Source organism: Saccopteryx bilineata, chromosome 3 (assembly GCF_036850765.1).
Source record: "Saccopteryx bilineata isolate mSacBil1 chromosome 3, mSacBil1_pri_phased_curated, whole genome shotgun sequence".
Classification (NCBI taxonomy): Eukaryota; Metazoa; Chordata; class Mammalia; order Chiroptera; family Emballonuridae; genus Saccopteryx; species Saccopteryx bilineata.
Genome location: NC_089492.1, coordinates 131,169,717 through 131,190,978, shown reverse-complemented (window position 1 = coordinate 131,190,978; position 21,262 = coordinate 131,169,717). Strand labels below are relative to the sequence as shown.

At 39.8% G+C, this 21,262-nt stretch overlaps 1 protein-coding gene across 1 annotated transcript in view; it reads left to right on the top strand.

Annotated features, from left to right (window-relative positions):
• M1AP (meiosis 1 associated protein) overlaps positions 1-21,262 on the top strand; it is a 98,190-nt gene that overhangs the window by 13,916 nt on the left and 63,012 nt on the right. Inside the window, exons 3-4 of the mRNA XM_066267478.1 lie at positions 16,976-17,161; positions 18,424-18,592. Of these exons, the coding sequence (XP_066123575.1) occupies positions 16,976-17,161; positions 18,424-18,592 (355 nt within the window). The remainder of the gene's footprint in view (positions 1-16,975; positions 17,162-18,423; positions 18,593-21,262) is intronic.

The window sequence follows — 21,262 nt, the reverse complement described above, 5'->3', positions numbered from 1 at the left end:
CCCACTTCTCACTTCAGAAAAATACAAAAACAAAAAAAAAGTAGTTTGTAATATTCTTAAATATCTAAACATACACTTACTATGTGATACAGCAATTGCACTTTGAGACATTTATCCCAGAGAAATTAAAATTTACATCTACACAAAAACACATAAACATTAACAACAGCTTTATTTGTAATAGTCAAAAACTTGAAATAACCTAAATGTCCCTTTATAAGGTAATGATTAAACAAACTAATATTCTCATACTATAGAATACTACTCAGTAATAAAAAAAAACTATGGACACATAGTTTGGATGGATCTGAAGAGCATTAAGCTGAGTTAAAAAATAAAGCCAATCTCATATGGTAAGATACATTGATTCTGTTTATATAACACTCCCGAAATGAGAAAATTATAAAGATAGAGAACAGATTAATGGTTGCCCAGGGTTAGGAATGGTAGTGAGGGAGGTGACTATAAAAGCATAGCATAAGAGCCTGACCAATGGTGACACAGTGAATAAAGCATCAACCTGGGACACTGAGGTCCCAGGTTCAAAACCCTGAGATCACCAGCTTGAGTGTGCGCTCATCTGGCTTGAACACAAAACCCCAGGCTCACCAGCTTGAACGCAGGGTCCCTGGTTTGATTATGAGATCATAGACATGATCCCATGGTCGCTGGCTCCAGCCCAAACATTGCTGGCTTGAAGGCCAAGGTCACTGGCTTGAGCTCAAGGTTGCTGGCTTGAATAAGAGGTCACTGGCTCAGCTGGAGCACCCCTGATCAAGGCACATATAAGAAGCAATCAGTGAACAACTAAAGTGAAACAACTATGAGTTGATGCTTCTCATCTCTCTCCCTTCTTGTCTCTCTCTTTCTCTCTCTTTCACACACACACTCAGAAAGCATAGTACAGGAGAGAGCTTGGTGATGATGGAATAATTCTGTTGAATTATTGATTGAGGTAGTGGTTACATGAATCCATAGATGTGATAATATGATAAGAACTCCATACACACATTGTACCAAGGTTAATTTCTTGGTTTTGAAATTTTGATATAGCTATATAAGATGTAACTAGTGGAAGAAACTGGGTGAAAGTTACCCAAGTTCTCTATGTATAATTTTTGTGGTTTTATGTAAATCTACAGTTATTTCAAAATAAAAAGTTAAAGAAAAACAAAGGTGACATTACACACTCACCAGGATGGCTACAAACAAAAGAAGGCAGGCAATACTGACAGGCAATACAAAGTGATAGTGAAAATTCAGTGACACTATAACATTTATTCATTGCTGATGGAAAGGTTAAATGATACAACCACTTTGGAAAATAGTTTTCTAGAAAAATTAAATATATGTCTTCTCTATAACCAAACAATTCCACCCCCAGGAAACTACCCAACAAAAATACATTTATACAAATAAATGTACCTGAATATTCATGGAAGCATTATTCATAATAGTCCCAAAGTGGAAACAATCAGAATGTCTATTAACTGGTGAATAGATAAACAAAATTTACAAGTAGACTGAGAGCAGAGTGAAAGTGATACTGATATCTATGGCCGTGTGGCAGATATGTTCCTCTGTTTTGCTACTTTCCTTGTGCATGTCTGTTCCATGACCACATTTGGCTCTGATGTCTGTCTTCTGTCAGGCAGTAGAGGAAGAGGAAAGTAGAGAGCAATCTGGAAGGACAAATGGAAGATAACCAGCATAAGAAGCTTTTTGAGAAATGAATTCATGTCCCAAACAAAGGGAAATGGATTTTTCTTCCCTCCTCAAGTGACTATGCTATATGCATCTGACACTCCTCAGTACATCTGACCCTAGATTAATCCCTTGATCCTTTAAAAAACAAAACAAAACTAATGAAGCTTTAATTATTCTATTAGGAGAGGCAGACCATTATAGACTAAAAGCCACTAATTAGTATTTCAGAAAAAAATGCAGACAAGAACTTCTTTCCCAAAGAACCCTGGTTAAGAGCTCAAGAAAATCACTGGAACAATGTCATTACCTTGTGTATAGAACAATCTAGCCTTTGTTTAAGAAAAAATGTAACTTTAAATCCATTGTCTCTGACCTATATAAATATCTAACATTTTCTATCTGCAGAGTTAGCTCAAAATATAAATGGAAAAAGATAGCAGGTAGGAATATTGCCCAAAACGAACACCTCAATATAACTCCTCATATTTAATTTCTGAGTGTAATAAAAAAATCCTGAACTCCTCATAAGGAATCATGACAGAGGAATCATAATTAAAATACTATAATTCCTTTTATATCCATTGTGACCTTCATATAAATAAATCTGACCAAAGTGACTGATCTCCTCTCAATGCAGAATTTCAGAAGAATTCTCTGTGAAAATCTTACCAATTATTACACTGGGAACAATTTTTTTTTCATTTTCTGTTGCATGAGGTTTTAGAACTATTTCTATATATTTCTGCATTGCTGATTCCAAATCTGAAATCCGTTTTTTGGTCTATGCTCTAGTTTTTATGCAATTTTAATTTCTTTTTGTTACAGTTAATGACATGCGTTGGTTTTTAAATTGGAGTTAAAGGGCAACGACTCTTGGATTGAACATAACCACAAGGCAATTAATGTTTTACAAACATCACTTTTACATAATTGTAGTTGTTTTGAAATGTAAAAAATTCTTATCTGATAAAAACACCCTCTTATTTTGTTTTAAGATTGAATCATGGCTTCTTCGAGTAGGTGTAAATGTAAGAATAGTCCTGACACCTTCTGTTATATATGTGGCTGTTATACACTTCAACGTCAAAGGTGCAATAATCATTTGTGACACATGCATATATTGCCTATTTTCAAGTTCCCCTTGGCAATCAAAACAAGAATTGGGCTCCTCATATTGTGTGTCATAATTGTGAGGAAATGCTTCATGACTGGACAAAAGGAAAATGCAAAGGAATCCCTTTTGGTATTCCGATGGTTTGGCGCAAACCTAAGGACCATAGCAGTGACTGTTATTTCTGTCTGATCCATACAGAGGGCATCAGCAAGAAAAAACGGCATATGATCGCATATCCTAATATTCCTTCAGCAATACAACCTATCCCACACTCTGAGACACTCCCAGTTCCAGTTTTCAATGGTTTTATTTCTCCTAAGGATGAAGAAAATGAACATGGTGATCAAGTGTATTTTGATAAGATGCATGAGGAAATGGTTGTAGAATCTGAAGGGTCTTCTTCTGATGCCAAGCAGTCATTAACCCCTCAGCAGCTTAGCCAACCCAAATTGAATGACTTAGTAAGAATGACATAAAAATTGTCCTCGACTTTCTGAAGTATGAGGAGCATAACTGGATCATTTGTGTGGATCTTAAAATGGTAAATTTCCTGCTAGGACAACAGAGAGGTTTCATGAAGTACCCTTGCTTTCTGTGTTTGTGGGACAGCTGAGCTTGGGAGAAACACTGAACACAGAAGGAGTGGCCAAAACATGAAACTCTGGAAGTGGGATGCAAAATATTGTGAATGAACCTGTAGTTAATCGAGACAGGATCATTTTTCCCCCTTTTCACATCAAACTTGGCTTAATGAAGCAGTTTGTTCAGGCTTTGAATAGAGAAAGTGAATGCTTTCAACATATTATTTCTGCTTTTCCTGCCTTGTCTTTCGAGAAGATAAAAGCAGGTGTATTTGATGGACCTCAAATTCGAACCTTCATACGTGACAAAGAATTTGCCAGAAAAATGAATAAGGAGGAGAAAGTAGCATGGCAGTGTTTTGTGGCAGTTACGAAGAACTTCCTTGGCAACAAAAAAGCAGGTCCTGGCCAGTTGGCTCAGGGGTAGAGTGTCAGCCTGGCGTGCAGGAGTCCTGGGTTCAATTCCCGGCCAGGCCACACAGGAGAAGCACCCATCTGCTTCTCCACCCTCCCCCTCTCCTTCCTCTCTCTCTCTTCCCCTCCCGCAGCCAAGGCTCCATTGGAGCAAAGTTGGCCCGGGTGCTGAGGATGGCTCCATGGCCTCTGGCTCAGGCGCTAGAATGGCCCTGGTTACAACAGAGCAATGCCCCAGATCGGCAGAGTATCACCCCCTGGTGGGCATGCCGGGTAGATCCCAGTCGGGCGCATGAGGGAGTCTGTCTGACTGCCTCTCCCTTTCCAACTTCAGAAAAATACAAACAAAAAAAAAGGCAGAAAACTATGAACTTCTGGTTCAAAGGATGCTGTTGGCTTTCGCGACATTGGATGTAACATGAGCATTAAGATTCACTTCCTGGAAAAAAAAAAAAAAAGATTCACTTCCTGAATAGTCCCCTTGATAAGTTTCCCAAAAATCTTGGAGCTGTTAGTGATGAGCAGACTACTGCTAGAGCATCAAACGAGATTGTCCTCAACAAGTACACAAACGCAAGAGCTACAAAGGCAAATTTTTGCCTAAATAGAATTTAAATAAGTTTTGCGCAAATTTTATGATTAAAATAAGTGTTTTAATATGTTCTATTTCGAGCCTGACCAGGAGGTGGCGCAGTGGATAAAGCATCGGACTGGGATGCGGAGGACCCAGGTTCGAGACCCCGAGGTCGCCAGCTTAAGTGTGGTCTCATCCGTTTTGAGCAAGGCTCACCAGTTTGAGCCCAAGGTTGCTGGCTCGAGCAAGGGGTCACTTGGTCTGCTGTAGCCCCCCAGTCAAGGCACATATGAGAAATCAATCAATGAACAACTAAGGAACCACAAAAAAGAATTGATGTTTCTCATCTCTCTCCCTTCCTGTCTGTCTGTCCCTATCTGTCCCTCTCTCTGACTGTCTCGGTCACACACACACACACACACAAAATGTTCTATTTCAAAATTGTAGACAAATTCTGATGCAATCATATCTTTTAGTGTATTAGTGTATTTACTGCATTATATAAATTATTATATTTTCACAAAGATGATGCCCAAGAAGACATTCTACTTCATTATGTTAAACTAAAGTGTTGACAATTTTACAATAAGATGAAAACCTAAAATCTTGAATTGCAAAAAAACTATAGCTTACAGAGAAAAACTAATGTCAGATTTGAGATCAGCACACTCGAATTAGGTAAGAACAAGTGTTTTTGTGGATGCATCAAAAATTTTGTTCCCAGTGTTATTTTTTTAATCTTTTAATTTTTAAGCTTTTTTTCAATTACAGTTTCTAGTCAATATTATTTTGTATTAGTTTCAGGTGTACAGCATAGTGGTTAGATAATCATATACTTTACAAATTGTTCACCAATATTTCCAATACCCTACTGGCACCATACATACTCATCTTACCAATTCTTTTATCTTTTAATGAGAACAGAGAAATTATTTAAGTCATGTATGACCTATAATGGGATTTTAGAATTAATAGTGCTCTGGCCACTCTTTATTTATTTTTTTTTTTCTATTTTTTAAAGACTTTATTTATTCATTATAGAGAGGGGAGAGAGAAAGAGGGAAGGGGGGAGGAGCAGGAAGCATCAACTCCCATATGTGCCTTGACCAGGCAAGCCCAGGGATTTGAACCGGCAAGCTCAGTGTTTCCAAGTTGACGCTTTATCCACTGCGCCACCACAGGTCAGGCGCTCTGGCCACTCTTATGCCTATATTCCAGCAAGCAAAAAAGGAAAAGAAGCAAAGGAAACTCCCACAACCTTTAAAAAAATCTTATCAAAAGTTATCTCCAGCCTGACCTGTAATGGTGCAGTGGATAAAGTGTCGACCTGGAACTCTGAGGTTGCCAGTTCGAAACCCAAGGCTTGCCTGATCAAGGCACATATGGAAGTTGATCCTTCCTGCTCTTCCCCCCCTCCCCTTTCTCTAAAATGAATAAATAAAAAAAAAGTTATCTCCATCACTTTGCTTACCATCATTCTAAAACTTAACCACACTGACACTCCTAGGTGTTTGAGAGACTGGGAAATACAAACATTTTAGATAGTCATAGTGCCCATATAAAAATGGACAATTGTGCTACCTAGAGGAAGAGACTAAATGTTGAGGAACAACTAGAAATCTCTACCACCACAATATAAACTCACAAGAAAAAATTGAGAGAAGAAAAATCACAACAATATTTCAGAAACTATGAACAGGTGAACAAGTGATAAATGACTTAGCAGTCCCAAAAATGCTAAATCTTAAGCCAGAAGTGGGAAAGCTAAGGAAGAAAGCAAATTACACCACCAAGTCTCAAAAAGCTTTGGAATTGACAAAAGTAAGTACTTCAAAGGTAAGAATGACAGCTGAACTAAAAGTAGAAAAATGTTGAACCTTTAGAGCAGTGGTGAGATTCAGGTGGTTCACCCCTGTACAGCAGAATTGATCCCTAATTTTTTGTTGAGTTCATTGAACTGGTTGTTAAAAGCATTTGTAATGAGGGTTCTCTCTAAGGTAGGCACCAGGGCAACCAACTGCCCAATGTGGAAATCACAAATTTACATTCCTTACTCTTTTTTAACATTCATCTGTGCAACAGTGTATTCTAAGTGCCCAGAGTAATGTTCATTCTATCTATAGGTGAAAAAAATTTCAAGTGAAGATGCCAATCAAGAAGAAATATGGAGGCCCTGGCCGGTGGGCTCAGCGGTAGAGCGTTGGCCTGGCGTGCGGGGGAGCCGGGTTCGATTCCCGGCCAGGGCACATAGGAGAAGCGCCCATTTGCTTCTCCACCCCACCCTCCTTCCTCTCTGTCTCTCTCTTCCCCTCCCGCAGCGGAGGCTCCATTGAAGCAAAGATGGCCCGGGCGCTGGGGATGGCTCCTTGGCTTCTGCCCCAGGCACTGGAGTGGCTCTGGTCTCGGCAGAGCAACGCCTCAGAGGGGCAGAGCGTCGCCCCTGGTGGGCGTGCTGGGTGGATCCCGGTCGGGCGCATGCAGGAGTCTGTCTGACTGTCTCTCCCCATTTCCAACTTCAGAAAAATACAAAAAAAAAAAAAAAGAAAGAAAGAAAGAAAAAGAAGCAATATGGAAATATCTTAAATAACAGTTTTGTTTTTTGTCAGCTATTATTTAATATTTTTTCATTAATATTTTAAAACTCTTATAACATAATCTAGTTTTGTGTACCTCTTTTATCATTCTTATTTAAGTATTAAACACATGAAATACTAAACTACCTTTCAGTATACAGAGGGTCCTCAGGTTACAACATAGTTCCATTCCTATAACAATGACATGACCCAAATTTTAGTGTACGTAGAAATAAACCCTAACCTAAGTCACTTATTTATCCTAACCCAATTGTAAAATTATAATCTAGAACATAAAAACACAACTAAGCCACAGAAAAAGGAAAAGGACATAAATATACTGTACTGTACACTGTACTGAAGTAACAGAAAAAAATGAGTGTAAAAAAAATTCCTTACCTTTATTCCTGTGGTTGGCTCACACACTGGAAGAGACATTGCAAGGTGGGAGAGAGTGACCTATTGGGAGGAGGAAGCTGGAGAGGCAGGAGAACCTGCAGAAAGTGCTGGAGATGCTGGGTCAGGTGAATCAGGATTGTCTAAGGAACATGAAGAAGATGCTGGAGATGATTCTACCTGTACTACAGATGTTTTACCTCAAGAAGCAGCTGATATAGAGGGTACAGGATCTGTTGCAGGCCTCTCTAACTTCTTAAAGAATTATATAGGCTAGTCTGGAAAGTTGGTGACTTCTTCTCTTACAAAACCTGCCTATAGCATTGCAAGGCATCCGTAACAGCTCTGTAGACCTTACTGAATCTGTCATTGCTGGGGTCCTCAGCCTGAAATTTTGACAACCCATCCTCCACCATAGAAAACCCTTCTGCAAAATCCTTGATAGTAAATCTCTTGGGCTCTGGGGTTTCTATCTCTTCCTCTTTAATCAGCTGCTTCTCAAGCTGAATGAGGTCCTCAGCAGATAGCTCCTCTCCATTTGGTGTCATTAGTTCTGTGACATCCTCAGCCTCCACCTCCAAATTAAGCTCTTTACTCATGGCAACAACCTTCTCTATTATAGCCTTCACTGACTCCTCAAAGCAATGGAAGTCATACACAAACTGGAGACACAGTTTTTTCCACACATCATTTAAGTTTGTTCAGCATAAGCTGAAACATTGACTTACCTATTTTTTTTAAGTTTTTATGGGGGTGAGCACTGTAAACTCAAAACATCATATGTCAAGACTGTCGTAATGTCTATCGTTTTTTATACTTAAAATGGTCATTAGGGCAGAGAACTGGTTGTTAAATTATTTGAATACCACCACTGCTTTAGATCATCTCTTCTACTCCAAAAGCAACAAACATATGCTTTTGATTACATGAACAGACAACAACTGGTCAACATACTTGGGAATATGTCATTCTGTTGTGGCTGTTACCTCTTTGTGCTCTGACGGTACTTATCTTACTTCTTATGTAAAGTTAATAGAGAACAGGAATTATGGTGGTTCTGTGTTGTTGTTGTTGTTGTTGTTTGTTTTGTTTTAGATACCTAGCATATCATAAGCAACTAATAATTTTTTTTATAATGGATAAGTGCATGGATCTATGTCATTTACATAGATACTTTTTTTTTAGTTATTTTATCAGTTGTAGAACAGGGACATTAAGTCAATACTAACCTCTTCTGTTTAATCATCAATGTCTTAAATGCTTTTAGGGTGCAGTAAGGATGAAAATAATAACCACAGCTAACACTGACTATATACAGTGTGCCATGAATTAATTCATTTAATACTCACTCTCTAAGATAAGTATTCATTGTTCCTAATTTCTAGTTGATGAAATTTAGGCTTAAGAACCCATAGCCGCCCTGGCCGGCTGGCTCAGTGGTAGAGCGTCGGCCTGGCTGCAGAAGTCCCGGGTTCGATTCCCGGCCATGGCACACAGGAGAAGCGCCCATCGGCTTCTCCACCCCTCCCCCTCTCCTTCCTCTCTGTCTCTCTCCTCCCCTCCCGCAGTGAGGCTCCATTGGAGCAAAGATGGCCCGGTCGCTGGGGATGGCTCCTTGGCCTCTGCCCCAGGCGCTAGAGTGGCTCTGGTCGCAACAGAGCGACGCCCCGGAGGGGCAGAGCATTGCCCCCTGGTGGGCAGAGCGTCGCCCCCTGGTGGGCGTGCCGGGTGGATCCCGGTCGGGTGCATGCGGGATTCTGTCTGACTGTCTCTCCCCGTTTCCAGCTTCAGAAAAATACAAAAAAAAAAAAAAAAAAAGAACCCATAGCCAATAAGATGGAAAGCCAGATTAAGAACTAAAATATATTTGGATCTAAAGCCAGAGCTAAAACCTAGCTACTTCTTTAACTAAAATGCCCACTACTTCTTAAGAATTCTCTACTCTTGTCAGGCACATTTCCTCATTCTTGCTGGTGCATGATATTTACTCTCAACCTCAATATCGTTGCTCATATTGAACTTTCTGCCTCCTTACTCATTCCCCACAAACACACACAGATACATAAAAAACTATATTTTCACAAATGTTACCTTTTCAGTTCTCAGCCCAATCTCACTTCCCTTCCAACAACACTTACCTTTCTTTTTCTGGACTTCTAAAGCATCTATAGTCTATGACAGTCTCTTCCAACTGGGGTGCCCATACCCCAAGGGCTACAAGAAGACCTCCCAGAAAACAAAGGAATAGGTAATTTTAAAGAATTATATACAGAGTCTCAATTTCCATTAGTATTATTTTCTAAAACTTCTCTGACTAGTCATGCCTATGATGATGTCATCAGGCTGCTTCTTCATTCCCACCATTCCTCTCACAATTACCCTCTTTTCATTTCACAAACACACAAAAATCCAAAGTAAAAAGGAAGAGGGAAACCCTGGCTGGATAGCCCAGTTAGTTAGAGCATTGTCCTGATACACCGAGGTTGTGAGATCAATCTCTGGTCAGGGCATATGCAAGAATCAACCAATGAATGCATAAGTGAGTGGTACAACAAATTGATGCCCCCCCTTAAAATCAATCAATAAAAATAAATAAAAGGAAGAGGGAAGAGCTACATATTTTTCACACATTATGAATCTTACTCTACTGAATTGCCATGTGGTGTTAAAACTTCCTGGAGCACTAAACAAAGGAATAATTCAAAATGTAAGAAAGTAAAAACTTATGACTGGGTTAAAGTCTTTTGCAAACAGATGGCTTCCAATTTTAACAAAACTGAAGGAAAACCAAATTGAGTAGCCATTGCTAGGTCATTAAAATAATTTTTATTGATCTTTATATGACATTTGGCATATAACTAAAAAGGAATTTGACAATTTGACATGTCATATTTGTGAGAACAAGGTTTTTCAGCATTATAACAATAGAAAATAGGAATCGAATTCACACTAAATATTGCACCATTTGAGCAGTGAGTAACTTATTTATTCACACAAATCTGAACTAATTGAAAAAAAAACATCATGTTCATGCCATTAAGAGATTCATTTTCAATTAAAGTTCATGCTTAATGCCAAATATTATATATCAAAATCAATAATATACATTGTTTTAACTGATTTATATAATATATGAACAATAATTCTAATAATAATTCAATCATAACCCCTTAAAGCTTATGGTCACAGGAAACTGTAAAATCTTACAACATGTTAGTTCTGACTGGTGGAGCAGCAAATTGTAGTCAGCATTATCAGCTATGAGTATTGCTACGCCTGCTTTTTTTTGGATGTTATTTGCTTGGAGTATTGTTTTCCAGCCTTTCACTTTGAATTTGTTTTTATCCTTGTTTTTTAGATGAGTTTCCTGTAGGCAGCATACAGTTGGATTTTCTTTTTTAATCCATTCTGCTACTCTGTGCCTTTTTATTGGTGAGTTTAATCCATTTACATTTAGTGTAATTATTGACACTTGTGAGTTCCCTATTGCCATTTTATATATTGCTTTCTGTTAGTTTTGTGTCTTGTTTGATCCTTCTCTTTTGTTTTTCTATCTTTTGTTTTTATTTGGTTGTATTCCATACATCTTTCCTCTGTTGCTATCTTTTTTATCTCTTGTGCTTCTGTGGTGGTTTTTTCAATGGTGGTTACCTTTAAGTAATGAAAAGGGTTCCTACCCTGTTCATTGTAGCGCACTATTTTGTGAGTACTTTTGCACTCCATCGTCCTTTGCTACTGTTAATCTCCATCCTCCCCCCCCCTTTCTTTTTGTTGTTGTCACAGTTTAAATTTGGTTTTATTGTGTTCTTCTTGGAGCTTTTACTTGTGGCTTTGTGGGGGTTTTTTTGTTCTTTGTATCTGATTGGAGAACCCCCTTTAGTAATTCCTGGAGTGGGGGTTTCCAGATGATAAATTCCCTCATCTTTTCTGTATCTGTGAATGTTTTTATTTCTCCTTCATATTTGAAGGATAGCTTTGATGGGTATAGTATTCGTGGCTGAAAGTTCCTCTCTTTCAGGACTTTAAATATTGGGGTCCACTCTCTTCTAGCTTGTAGAGTTTCTGCTGAGAAATCTGATGATAATCTAATGGGCCTTCCTTTATATGTTGTATTCTTCTTTTCCCTAGCTGCCTTGAGAATTTTTTCTTTGCCATTGGTTTGTGCCAATTTCATTATGATATGCCTTGGAGTAGGTTTGTTGGGGTTAAGAAAACTCGGAGTTCTGTTTGCTTCTTGAATTTGAGGCTTTAGTTCTTTCCACAGGCTTGGGAAGTTCTCATCTATTATTTGTTTGAGTATGTTCTCCATTCCATTTTCTCTCACTTCTCCCTCTGATATACCTATTATTCTTATGTTATTCTTTTTGATGGAGTCAGATAATTCTTGTAGGGCTATCTCATTTTTTTAAATTTTTGAGTCTCTTTCTTCTTCTCTCTGTTGTGCCTCAAGTTGCTTGTCTTCTATTTCACTAACCCTCTCTTCTATCTGGCCTGTTCTATTAGCTAAGCTTGTTACCTCATTTTTCAGCTCGTGAATTGAGTTTTTCATCTCTGTTTGAGTTGTTTTTATAGTTTCAATTTCCTTGGAAATATATTCTTTGTGTTCATTGAGTTGTTTTCTGAGCTCCCTAAATTGCCTTTCTGTGTTTTCTTGTATATCTCAGAGGATTTTTAGGATTTCTATCTTAAATTCTCTGTCATTTAGCTCCAAGGTTTCCAATATATTAAATTTTTTCTCCATAGATTTTTCCTCATCTAGCTGTTACCTCTCTTTCTTTTGTATCCATGATATTCAATTTTCTCTTCCTTAATGGCATCTGAGGGTGGTTTTGTTGATAGTATTAATGAGATTTAATAAAGAATAAAAAGTTAAAAAAATAAAAAATAAAGAGTTGTTTTTTTAAAAAAAATTAATAATGAAATAAAGAAAAATAAAATTAAAATTAAAAAAAGGAAATTATTTCCCCCCCTCCTTTTTTTTCCTCTCCTCTCCTCTCCCCTCTTTCTTGAGAAAATCTTGTGGTGAACTGTGAATTATATTGTACTAAATAGAACAAACAATGCCTGTAAGGGAGGGCCTGAATTGGGGAGAAGTAATAAAGGGGCAAAAAAAAAAAAGAAAAGAAAAAGAAAAAGAAAAAAAAGGGCGTATGGACCCACAAAAAGCAAATAAGAAAAAAAATTGGGTCAAGAATAAAATGATTTGCTTTTAGGTGTTGGTTGACTAAGAGTTATGATGAGAGGAATAAGAGGGAAACAGGAAAATGGGGGGACAAATTAAAAAATTACTATTGTATTTAGTGGAAAAAGAACTAGATAAAATGGAGAGCTAGGGATGGGAGCACTGCTAGTGTGTTAAAAAGGTAAAGTAAAAACCCCCCAAAATGCCACAAACATAAGTTTGAGTCCCAGATAAGATATTGTTCGTTATTGAGGTTTGAATGAGAGGAGATGTAAAGGAGAAAGGAAGAAACTAATATAGAGGGAGAAAAGAAAGAGAGAGAGAGAGAAAAAAAAAGAGGGAACCACTAAAAGAAGAAAAAAGAAAAAGGAGAGAGAGAGAGAGAGTTAAGGGTTTTGGAGTGCAACCTTCATAGAGAGAAAGGAAGAGGAAAGAAAAGATAACGGGAGATGTAACACTTATGGGTAGTGTAGTTCAAGGAGAGGAAAGAGTAAGACCGGCAGAGAGTTAAATGACCAAATTGGAGGAGGAATAAAAAATATCAAGAATGAAGATAAGAGAAACAAACAAACAAATATAATAAAATGGAATAGGCTATAAAGTCTGTGTATTATTCTTGATTTTCAGAGGTTATCTTCTTGCTTTTTCTTTTCTCTCCCTCTTCCTGGTCGGTGACTCTGTACCTCGGGTTCTGCCCCTTTGGCACACTCAGGTAGAAGTTTACAGTTGATAAGTCTCTATGGCGATGTCGTGTATTGTGCTTCAGTCTCGTTGGCAGTTGAGGCTCATTAGCATTTATAGGCTCCGCCAGTGAGAGAGTCCGTGTTCCTGGAGCCTTTCTCCTAGTCTTTCCTTCCTCAATTAGTAGCCTGATAGTCCAGCTATGGGGTTGCTGCTGCCTCTGCCTGGATAGTAAGAGGCTCAAAGAGCTGGCAACTCCCCACTCTATTTCCACTCAGCACAGGGCTCTGGGTAAGGCTCAGTCAGTCAGAGTTGCTAGCATAATCAGGCGGGGCTTCTGCCTACTCAAAGACCTCTGGCTCTGCCACTCTGTGGGATAACACGGGCGCGTTACTGCCAAGGCACTTGGAGGAATCTCTTGCCCATTATCTGCGCGCGCAGATCAGGATATCAGGCCAGCAGTCTCACACTCTGAGTGAAACCCCCACCCGCACAGAATAGTTCCAGCGTTGGAATTGGCTCTCGCTCCATCCCCGGGCGCGGCTTTTTCAAGGTGCTGGGGCGGCCCGAGATTCTGCTTTTTGGCCCACACAAAGGCCCCTGACTCTGCCTCTCTGTGGAATAACACGGGCGGGCACTGCCGAGGCACTCAGAGGAATCTCTCGCTCACTATCTGCGCGCGCAGACCAGGATATCAGGCCAGCAGTCTCACCTCAGTGAAACCCCCAACCGCATGGAAAAGTTCCGGCGTTGGAATTGGCTCTTGCTCCGTCCCCATGTGCGGCTTTCCCAGGGCGCTGGGGCGGCCCGGAGATTCCGCTTTCAACCCACACAGAGGCCTCTGACTCTGCCCCTCTGTGGGGTAACACGGGCGCCCACTCCTGAGGTGCTGGGAGGAATCTCTCGCTCACTCTCCGTGCATGCCGACCAAGATATCAGGTCAGCAGTCTCACCTGAGTGAAACCCCCACCCACATGGAAAAGTTCCGGCGTTGGAATTGGCTCTCGCTCCCTCCCGTGCACGGCTTTCCCTGGGTGCTGGGGCTGCCCAGAGATTCCGCTTTCAGCCCACACAAAGGCCTCTGACTCTGCCTCTCTGTGGGACAACACAGGTGCACACTCTCGGGGCTTTGGAAGGAATCTCTTGCCCACTATCTACGCGCGCCGACCTGGAGATCGGGGAAAATGGCTGCCCCACTTGTCTTTCTTTGTCTGGGTTTGGCGCGAGTGTTAGCTTGTATTGCCCGGGTTGCCACAGGAACAGTTTTTCCTCGGCCTGCATCTCTATGCCACAGCCTGGTTCGGCCATTTGTGCCGTGGCCTGGATCTATTCACCCCCTTTGCCCGCCTCAGTTTCTATATTCTCAGTTCCCAGTGAAAGCCGCCCTGTTTAGGTTAGTGAGGAAGGCGGAGCATTTCTTACTCCCTATTTTTTTCGGGGTTTGATTATATATTTAGCCAATTTTTCGCTCGACCATACCTTCGGGTGTATTGTGAAACATCTGGAGGCTCCAAGGATAGGATTTTCTGTTTCTGGTTGAAGATCTTGTTGAGTTTTGGGGGAGATTTATCGGTATCGCCTCCTACCGTGCCATTACTCTGACGTCATCTCGGCACAGCAAATTGAATGTCACCCTGGAGCGCTTGAGGTCGCTGGCTCAGTCCTGGGGTTGCCCACTCAAGCTGGGGTTGGGGCACATATGAGAAGCAATCAATGGCACAACTAAGTGAAACAATGACTTGATACTTCTCTCTCTCTCTCTCTCTCTGTCTCCCTCCCTCCCTTTCTCTCTCTCAATAAAAAATATTTAAATGTTACAACAGGCAAATATTTTGATACAGAGTAGTAAGATAGGGTGATAAAAATTGCTAAACAAAAAATTACCATATATTACATTATGATAAAACTGTAGGAAAAGTGAAATGGAAATATGAGTTCAAGCAGAAAGAAAATAATATAAATACCTGTTTTAAAAAGCAAAAAGGCCTGACCTGTGATGGTACAGTGGATAAAGTATTGAGCTGGAACGCTGAGGTCGCCTGTTTGAAACCCTGCACTTGTCTGGTCAAGCCACATATGGGAGTTGGTGCTTACTGCTCTTCCCTATCTCTCTCTCTCTCTCTCTCTCTCTCTCTCTCTCTCTCTCTCTCTCAGTGGATAGAGCATTGTTTCACTGAGCCACTCTGGCCTGCGGGCATCCCATATTTGATCCCTGGTCAGGGCACATATGAGAAGCTACCATCTTTCTCTTCCCCTCCCTCTCCTCCTTCTTTCTCTCTTCCCCGCTCGCAGCCAGTGGTTCCAGTGTTGGCTCAGGCACTGAGAATAGCTCAGTTGATTCAAGCATCAGCCCCAAACTAGGTTGCCAGGTAGATCTCCAGTCCGGGTACATGCAGGAGTTTGTCTATTTCCCTTCCTCTCAATTAAAAAAAAATAAAAACATCAAAAAGCTTGCTCATGTACTTTTTAAACTGAATAACAGTAAATATCAAAGCACTGTGATATCCATATACTATTGGATTATGGCTTAAAAAGTGATGTTATAGCTTTATATTTTAACATTGATATTTAAAATATGTTGAGAGTTACATCCTTAGCAACTACTTACACTCAGAATTTTAAAATCTAGATGTCAATTTAAAAATGTTTAAAGGAGTATATCATTCTTCAGATTCTTTTAGGAAAAACCTTAGAAGGCTGCTAGTTTTTCTCTATGGTTTCATTTGTTCTCATTTTTTTCTTGAGTAGGATTCTTATCTTTCTATCTAGTTGTATGTTCCCTGTGTGTAAGAATTGTGTCCTATTCCTTGTGTTTTCCCAGAGACTCAGGGAGAGTAGCATGTTAACAAAGTAAGCAATTCTTACCTTGTGATGGAACTGAGTTCCAGCATTGGATTAAGCAGTCTATGTACCCTGGCAGGATTGTAACTCATGCTCATGAATTTTATGTGCATTTTACAAATATTTATCAGTTTTTATCTTTGGTCAGGAAAGTTTTCTCATCCCAAAATATAATGCCTTCCCACCTACCCCCCATCACTGGCTATTGATGCTTGAAATTTCTTTAAATAGTGTCATAAATTTTTATTCCACATTTACTCAAAATGCATATATACCTTCGTAGATGTAACACTGATCTAGAATCACATTATATTAGATCACTTCCTGATAGCAAGTTTTTAAAGGAGGATGAGGAGAACCCAGAAGTTTACCCCTTGGCTCCTTGAGCTGACTGCAGACTAAACCAAGCCTCTCTTGATCCTGAGGAGCAGATTAGGTAGGACCTTATCAGTTATGAAATGATCAATCACATCAAAATCCCCATTTCTGAGAAAACATCACTTTCAAATAGAGAAGCTCCCAGTGCTTAAACTGACTGCGAAATAAAGATAATGTTTAAGAGTAACCCTGCTAAGCCTCCAATTTGCAGGCCACCCCAAAGTAAAACTAAACAGTCTCAACTGGTCCTTCCTTTGGGTGAGTGAATGAGTCAAAGCACCTTTTTCCTATTTCTGGTAACTCCACATAATCAAAGCCCTTTGGCTGCAAATTTTCTTTCTTCTGGTATAGGGAAGATTTAAATGCAATGCCTAGAATATACTAGACAGTAAGTTAATGTTGGTCAAATAAAAAGATTTTCAGGAAAGTAAGGAACTCCTGAGAAGTAAATGGTAATGAAGTTAGACCTCTCCTCAATTAATCTGAAACCTGAGTCACTAAAGATTTGTATCTTTGATTCATTTTTCTCTGCAGCAAGTGAAAGGGAACTTTGCTAGGCTGCAGGCCTGCATCTCAGAGCTCCGCATGTTACAGAGAGAAGGTTGCTTCAGACCACAAAGCACTTCTCTGCAGCTGGCAGTAGAAGATGGGCTCCAGCAGTTCAAACAGTACAACAGACATGTGACCACAAGCGCAGCCCTGACCTACACTTCCCTGGAGGTAAAAGACGCTAGCCTTGGGAGTCTAAACCATCTTCCCATGTCAGTTCATTTGGATGCTTCATTATTTATCATTCTCATATTGTTCTTTGTTTCATACACATTAAATATAATTTTCAAGACAATTTTCAGCTCTCTGCAGGCAGGAGGCATGGTCCCTTTTTCCTATAACCTATGCAGTTCTTAGTACACAGTGAGGCATAGAGAGAAGCTCTTAAAATGAAAACTAAAGTGATTTATAAGGAAAATCTGAAATCAAAATAAAATCTGAATATGCCTTTGGACTTTTAGAACTTGTAAAGCAATCATTAAACTGCTTAGATTGGTGTCTACATTTACATATTCTGGGCACCCTTAAGAATTTACGATTGTTCTTAATAAAATCTTGGCATCAAAATTAGTAAATTTTCTTGGGATTGGCATATGGTACAAGTGTAAAAATTTCTAAAAATTCTGATGCCAGACTGAGACAATCTTAAAAATATAGTAAGTCATGACTGCATACCCCATTAAGTGTGAGTTAAAACACTCAGTCTCTGGTAACCTCAGGCATCAAAAAGATTTTTAAAATAATTTTAAAAATAATTATGCTTTCATCTGCATCTCTTTTCATCAATCAAAAATGTCTACATACAGAAAAGAATTGCCCCCAGAGTTTCAAATTCAAGAAAAAACTGCTAATAAAAACAGAGTGTATTCATGCAGGTGAAATAACATATTCAAATTATACACAAACACCTCAGTATTCCTTCAGATCACATCTTCTGATCAAGGGTGAGTACACTTTAGAGTTAAAAGAGCAAAAGAAACAGCTCAGCTGGGTCTAGGTGAAGCAAGGAAAGAAATCTATGGGAAGCACCATTGTGGGAATGGAGCATGGAGGCTCTGCTACTCAGTACACATTTAGTGAGTGGAGTTTAAGGATCTGATTTTCTTTATTTCCTCATAAAACCAAAGTATTTTCAGTAGGGCAGATAACACCAGTGCTTCAAGCAATCTTTAAAAAATTAAAACACGGGGATGGCTTTTCACTAGTCACTTTCTAGCGTAGGCTCACCCTGTCTGGAAGGGTCCTCTGATGATTCCAAAATAACCTGCCAAATGAAATTTGATTTGTAAGTCACAGTTAAATCCTCTTCTTTGCCCTAAAGACGATAGCCACTGCCACCGACTTCTCCTGTGTGTATCCTCTAGTTCTAACCTGTGTTCCTCGCTCTGTACTCCAGGGAAGGCAGACACATTGATTCTTGGATTTATTTCCAGATTACTATTCTGACTTCCCAGCCTGGAAAAGAAGTGGTCAAACAATTGGAGCAAGGATTGAAAGATACAGACCTAGTCAGAGTCAGGAGGCTTCAAGTGGTTGAAGTCACAAAGGAGGCCCTAAAGTGCTCGGACTCAGCATCTCCTGTTGAAGAGCTCAGCAATGATGGTAAGAATTAAATGAAAAAGTAAAAAGAATGGTAAGAATTTTAATGAGTAGTGTTTTACAAGTCAGTCCTTGGTCTCTTTATGTTCTTATATGAAATGAAGCCAATAGATTTCACTGTGGGTCAGACAGCTGTTTCTAGGTGTTAGAGTTGAATTTTTTAAGCATATTTTTAATTTCAGAAACAATAGATGTTAATGTAAAGCCTGAAATATTATAGGTATAAAAATTCCTTCCTCCTCTAATTACTTTTAAGAGATTGTGGTATTCCTCCCAACATTCTTTCAAAAAAGACATTCGTGTGTGTGTGCGATTTGTCCCTCAGTATCTGCAGGGAGTTGGTTCCAGAGCCCCCACGTATAACAAAATCTGCAAATGCCCAAGTCCCTTATATACAGTGGCATACTATTTGCATATAAGCTATGTACATCCACCAGCATAATTTACATCATCTCTAGATTACTTATAATACCTAATACAATATAAATGCTATGTAAATAGTGGTTATACTGTATTGTTTAGGTAATACTTATCAGAAAGAAAAGTCTGTACATGTTCAGTATAGATGCAATCATTGTAGGCCTAAGTACATAAGACATCAGCAACAACATAACTATTTTTTTTTAAATATTTTTGATCCACTTGGTTGAATCAACCAATGCAGACCCCGTGGATATGGAAGACCAACTGTAATTAATATTTTAATGAGATAATTACATACATAATATTCTATAACCTTCTTAGTGTTTTAGTCAGCTATCTATATTTGTATCTATAAGATGATCTGTCTCATTTTTTACTGGCTTCATGATTTTTTTAACTGTGTGGTTGGATCATAATTTATTTGTTCAATGGCTTATTAATGAACAGTTTGTTTTATTACATTTTTCTATTAATCAATGCTGAATGAACAGACTTTTATGCAGGGCTAGCTTCATGGGCTTATGAGCAGCGCAGTTACACAGGGTCCTGCATTCATAAAAGCCCTATCCTTAGGACTTGGTGCTCTTTGTTTGCTGAAGTAACATTCTTAATAATTCTGATCTTGAATGTGTGCTTTGTAAGTGAAATTTGGTGGGACAATGAAGCTTGTGCCAGGGGAATATAGTCCTGGATCACAGACACCCTGTCTCCTGCATCCCTCCCACCTTCTCAGAACGGGTTCTCAGTCACTAGCTTCCCAGCCCTGGTGTCCCTAATCTGTTCACCGCCACCCAGCAACCACTGGCATCCAGGTCCCTGTCAAGAAATCCTACATAAATTACCCATAACCCTATACTTCCTAGAAAAAAGTCTTCTGAGTCCTAAAGGGCAAGTAAGAATTAGCCAAGCAGCAGTGGATAGAGTGTTGGACTGGGATGCGAAAGACCCAGGTTCGAGACCCGAGGTCGCCAGCTTGAGTGCAGGCTCATCTGGTTTGAGGAAAGCTCACCAGCTTGGACCCAAGGTCGCTGGCTCGAGCAAGGGGTTACTTGGTCTGCTGAAGGCCCGCAGTCAAGGCACATATGAGAAAGCAATCAATGAACAACTAAGGTGTTGCAGCAAAAAACTGATGATTGATGCTTCTCATCTCTCTTCATTCCTGTCTGTCTGTCCCTATCTGTTTCTCTCTCTGACACTCTCTCTGTCCATATAAAAAAAAAAAAAAAAAAAGAATTAGCCAAGCAGACAAAGAGGAAAAGGGCACTCAAACAGAAGATCCAGGGGTAAGAGAAAGGAAGATGAATCAAGCTTTGAGAAACATGCCCACAGTGCCATATGATGAGCCTCATCAGGCAAAGGTGGAAGTGAGGCTATAAAGGTAGGCAAGGGTCAGGTTAAGAAGAGCCACATGTACCCTGGATCCATTCTAAAACATAGCACTTCATCCTCAGGCAATGGAAATTTATGAATAGATTTTAGTCAACAAGTCAGGTCCCAAATTACAGAGTTTTAGAAGTTTTTAACTCCTTTTAATTTATCCACCAGTCAAATTACGGTTCACCCTCCTGCAGTCCTTTCTGGCTATATTGGCCTTCTCCAAGGTTACACACACGAGAAAGTGCCCACTGCTCTGATACCATTGATCTCTCCTGGTAGCACATGGATAAGCTTACTCTGCCCTTCACCCCCTAATTAGTCAGAGGTTTGGTGACCACGGGTGTGTTTCCCATCAGATTCTGACACAGCTGGATCCTTCCAGCAACATGAGGCCACCAATGTTATTTTGGTCAGGGAGGCAGGATGGGTAACCAGCCTCAGCTGTGTGGCTTGTGAGCTCTCCCCTACTGCACACACTCTGCGTTTCACAAGTCAGTCTCCTAACTCAGTGGTCCCCAACCTTGTTTGGGCCATGGACCAGTTTAATGTTAGAAAATATTTTCACGGACTGGCCTTTAAGGTGGGACGGATAAATGTATCATGTGACCGAGACAAGCGTCAAGAGTCTTAGAAGGATGTAACAGAGGGAATCTGGTCATTTTTTAAAAATAAAACATCGTTCAGACTTAAATATAAATAAAACGGAAATAATGTAAGTTATTTATTCTTTCTCTGCAGACCGGTACCAAATGGCCCACGGACCGGTACTGGTCCGTGGCCCAGGGGTTGGGGACCACTATCCTAACTGACCACCCTCTCTCCCTCTCTCTATCCCTCCACTCACGAGAGCGTGTCCCCTGAATTCCCTCTTCT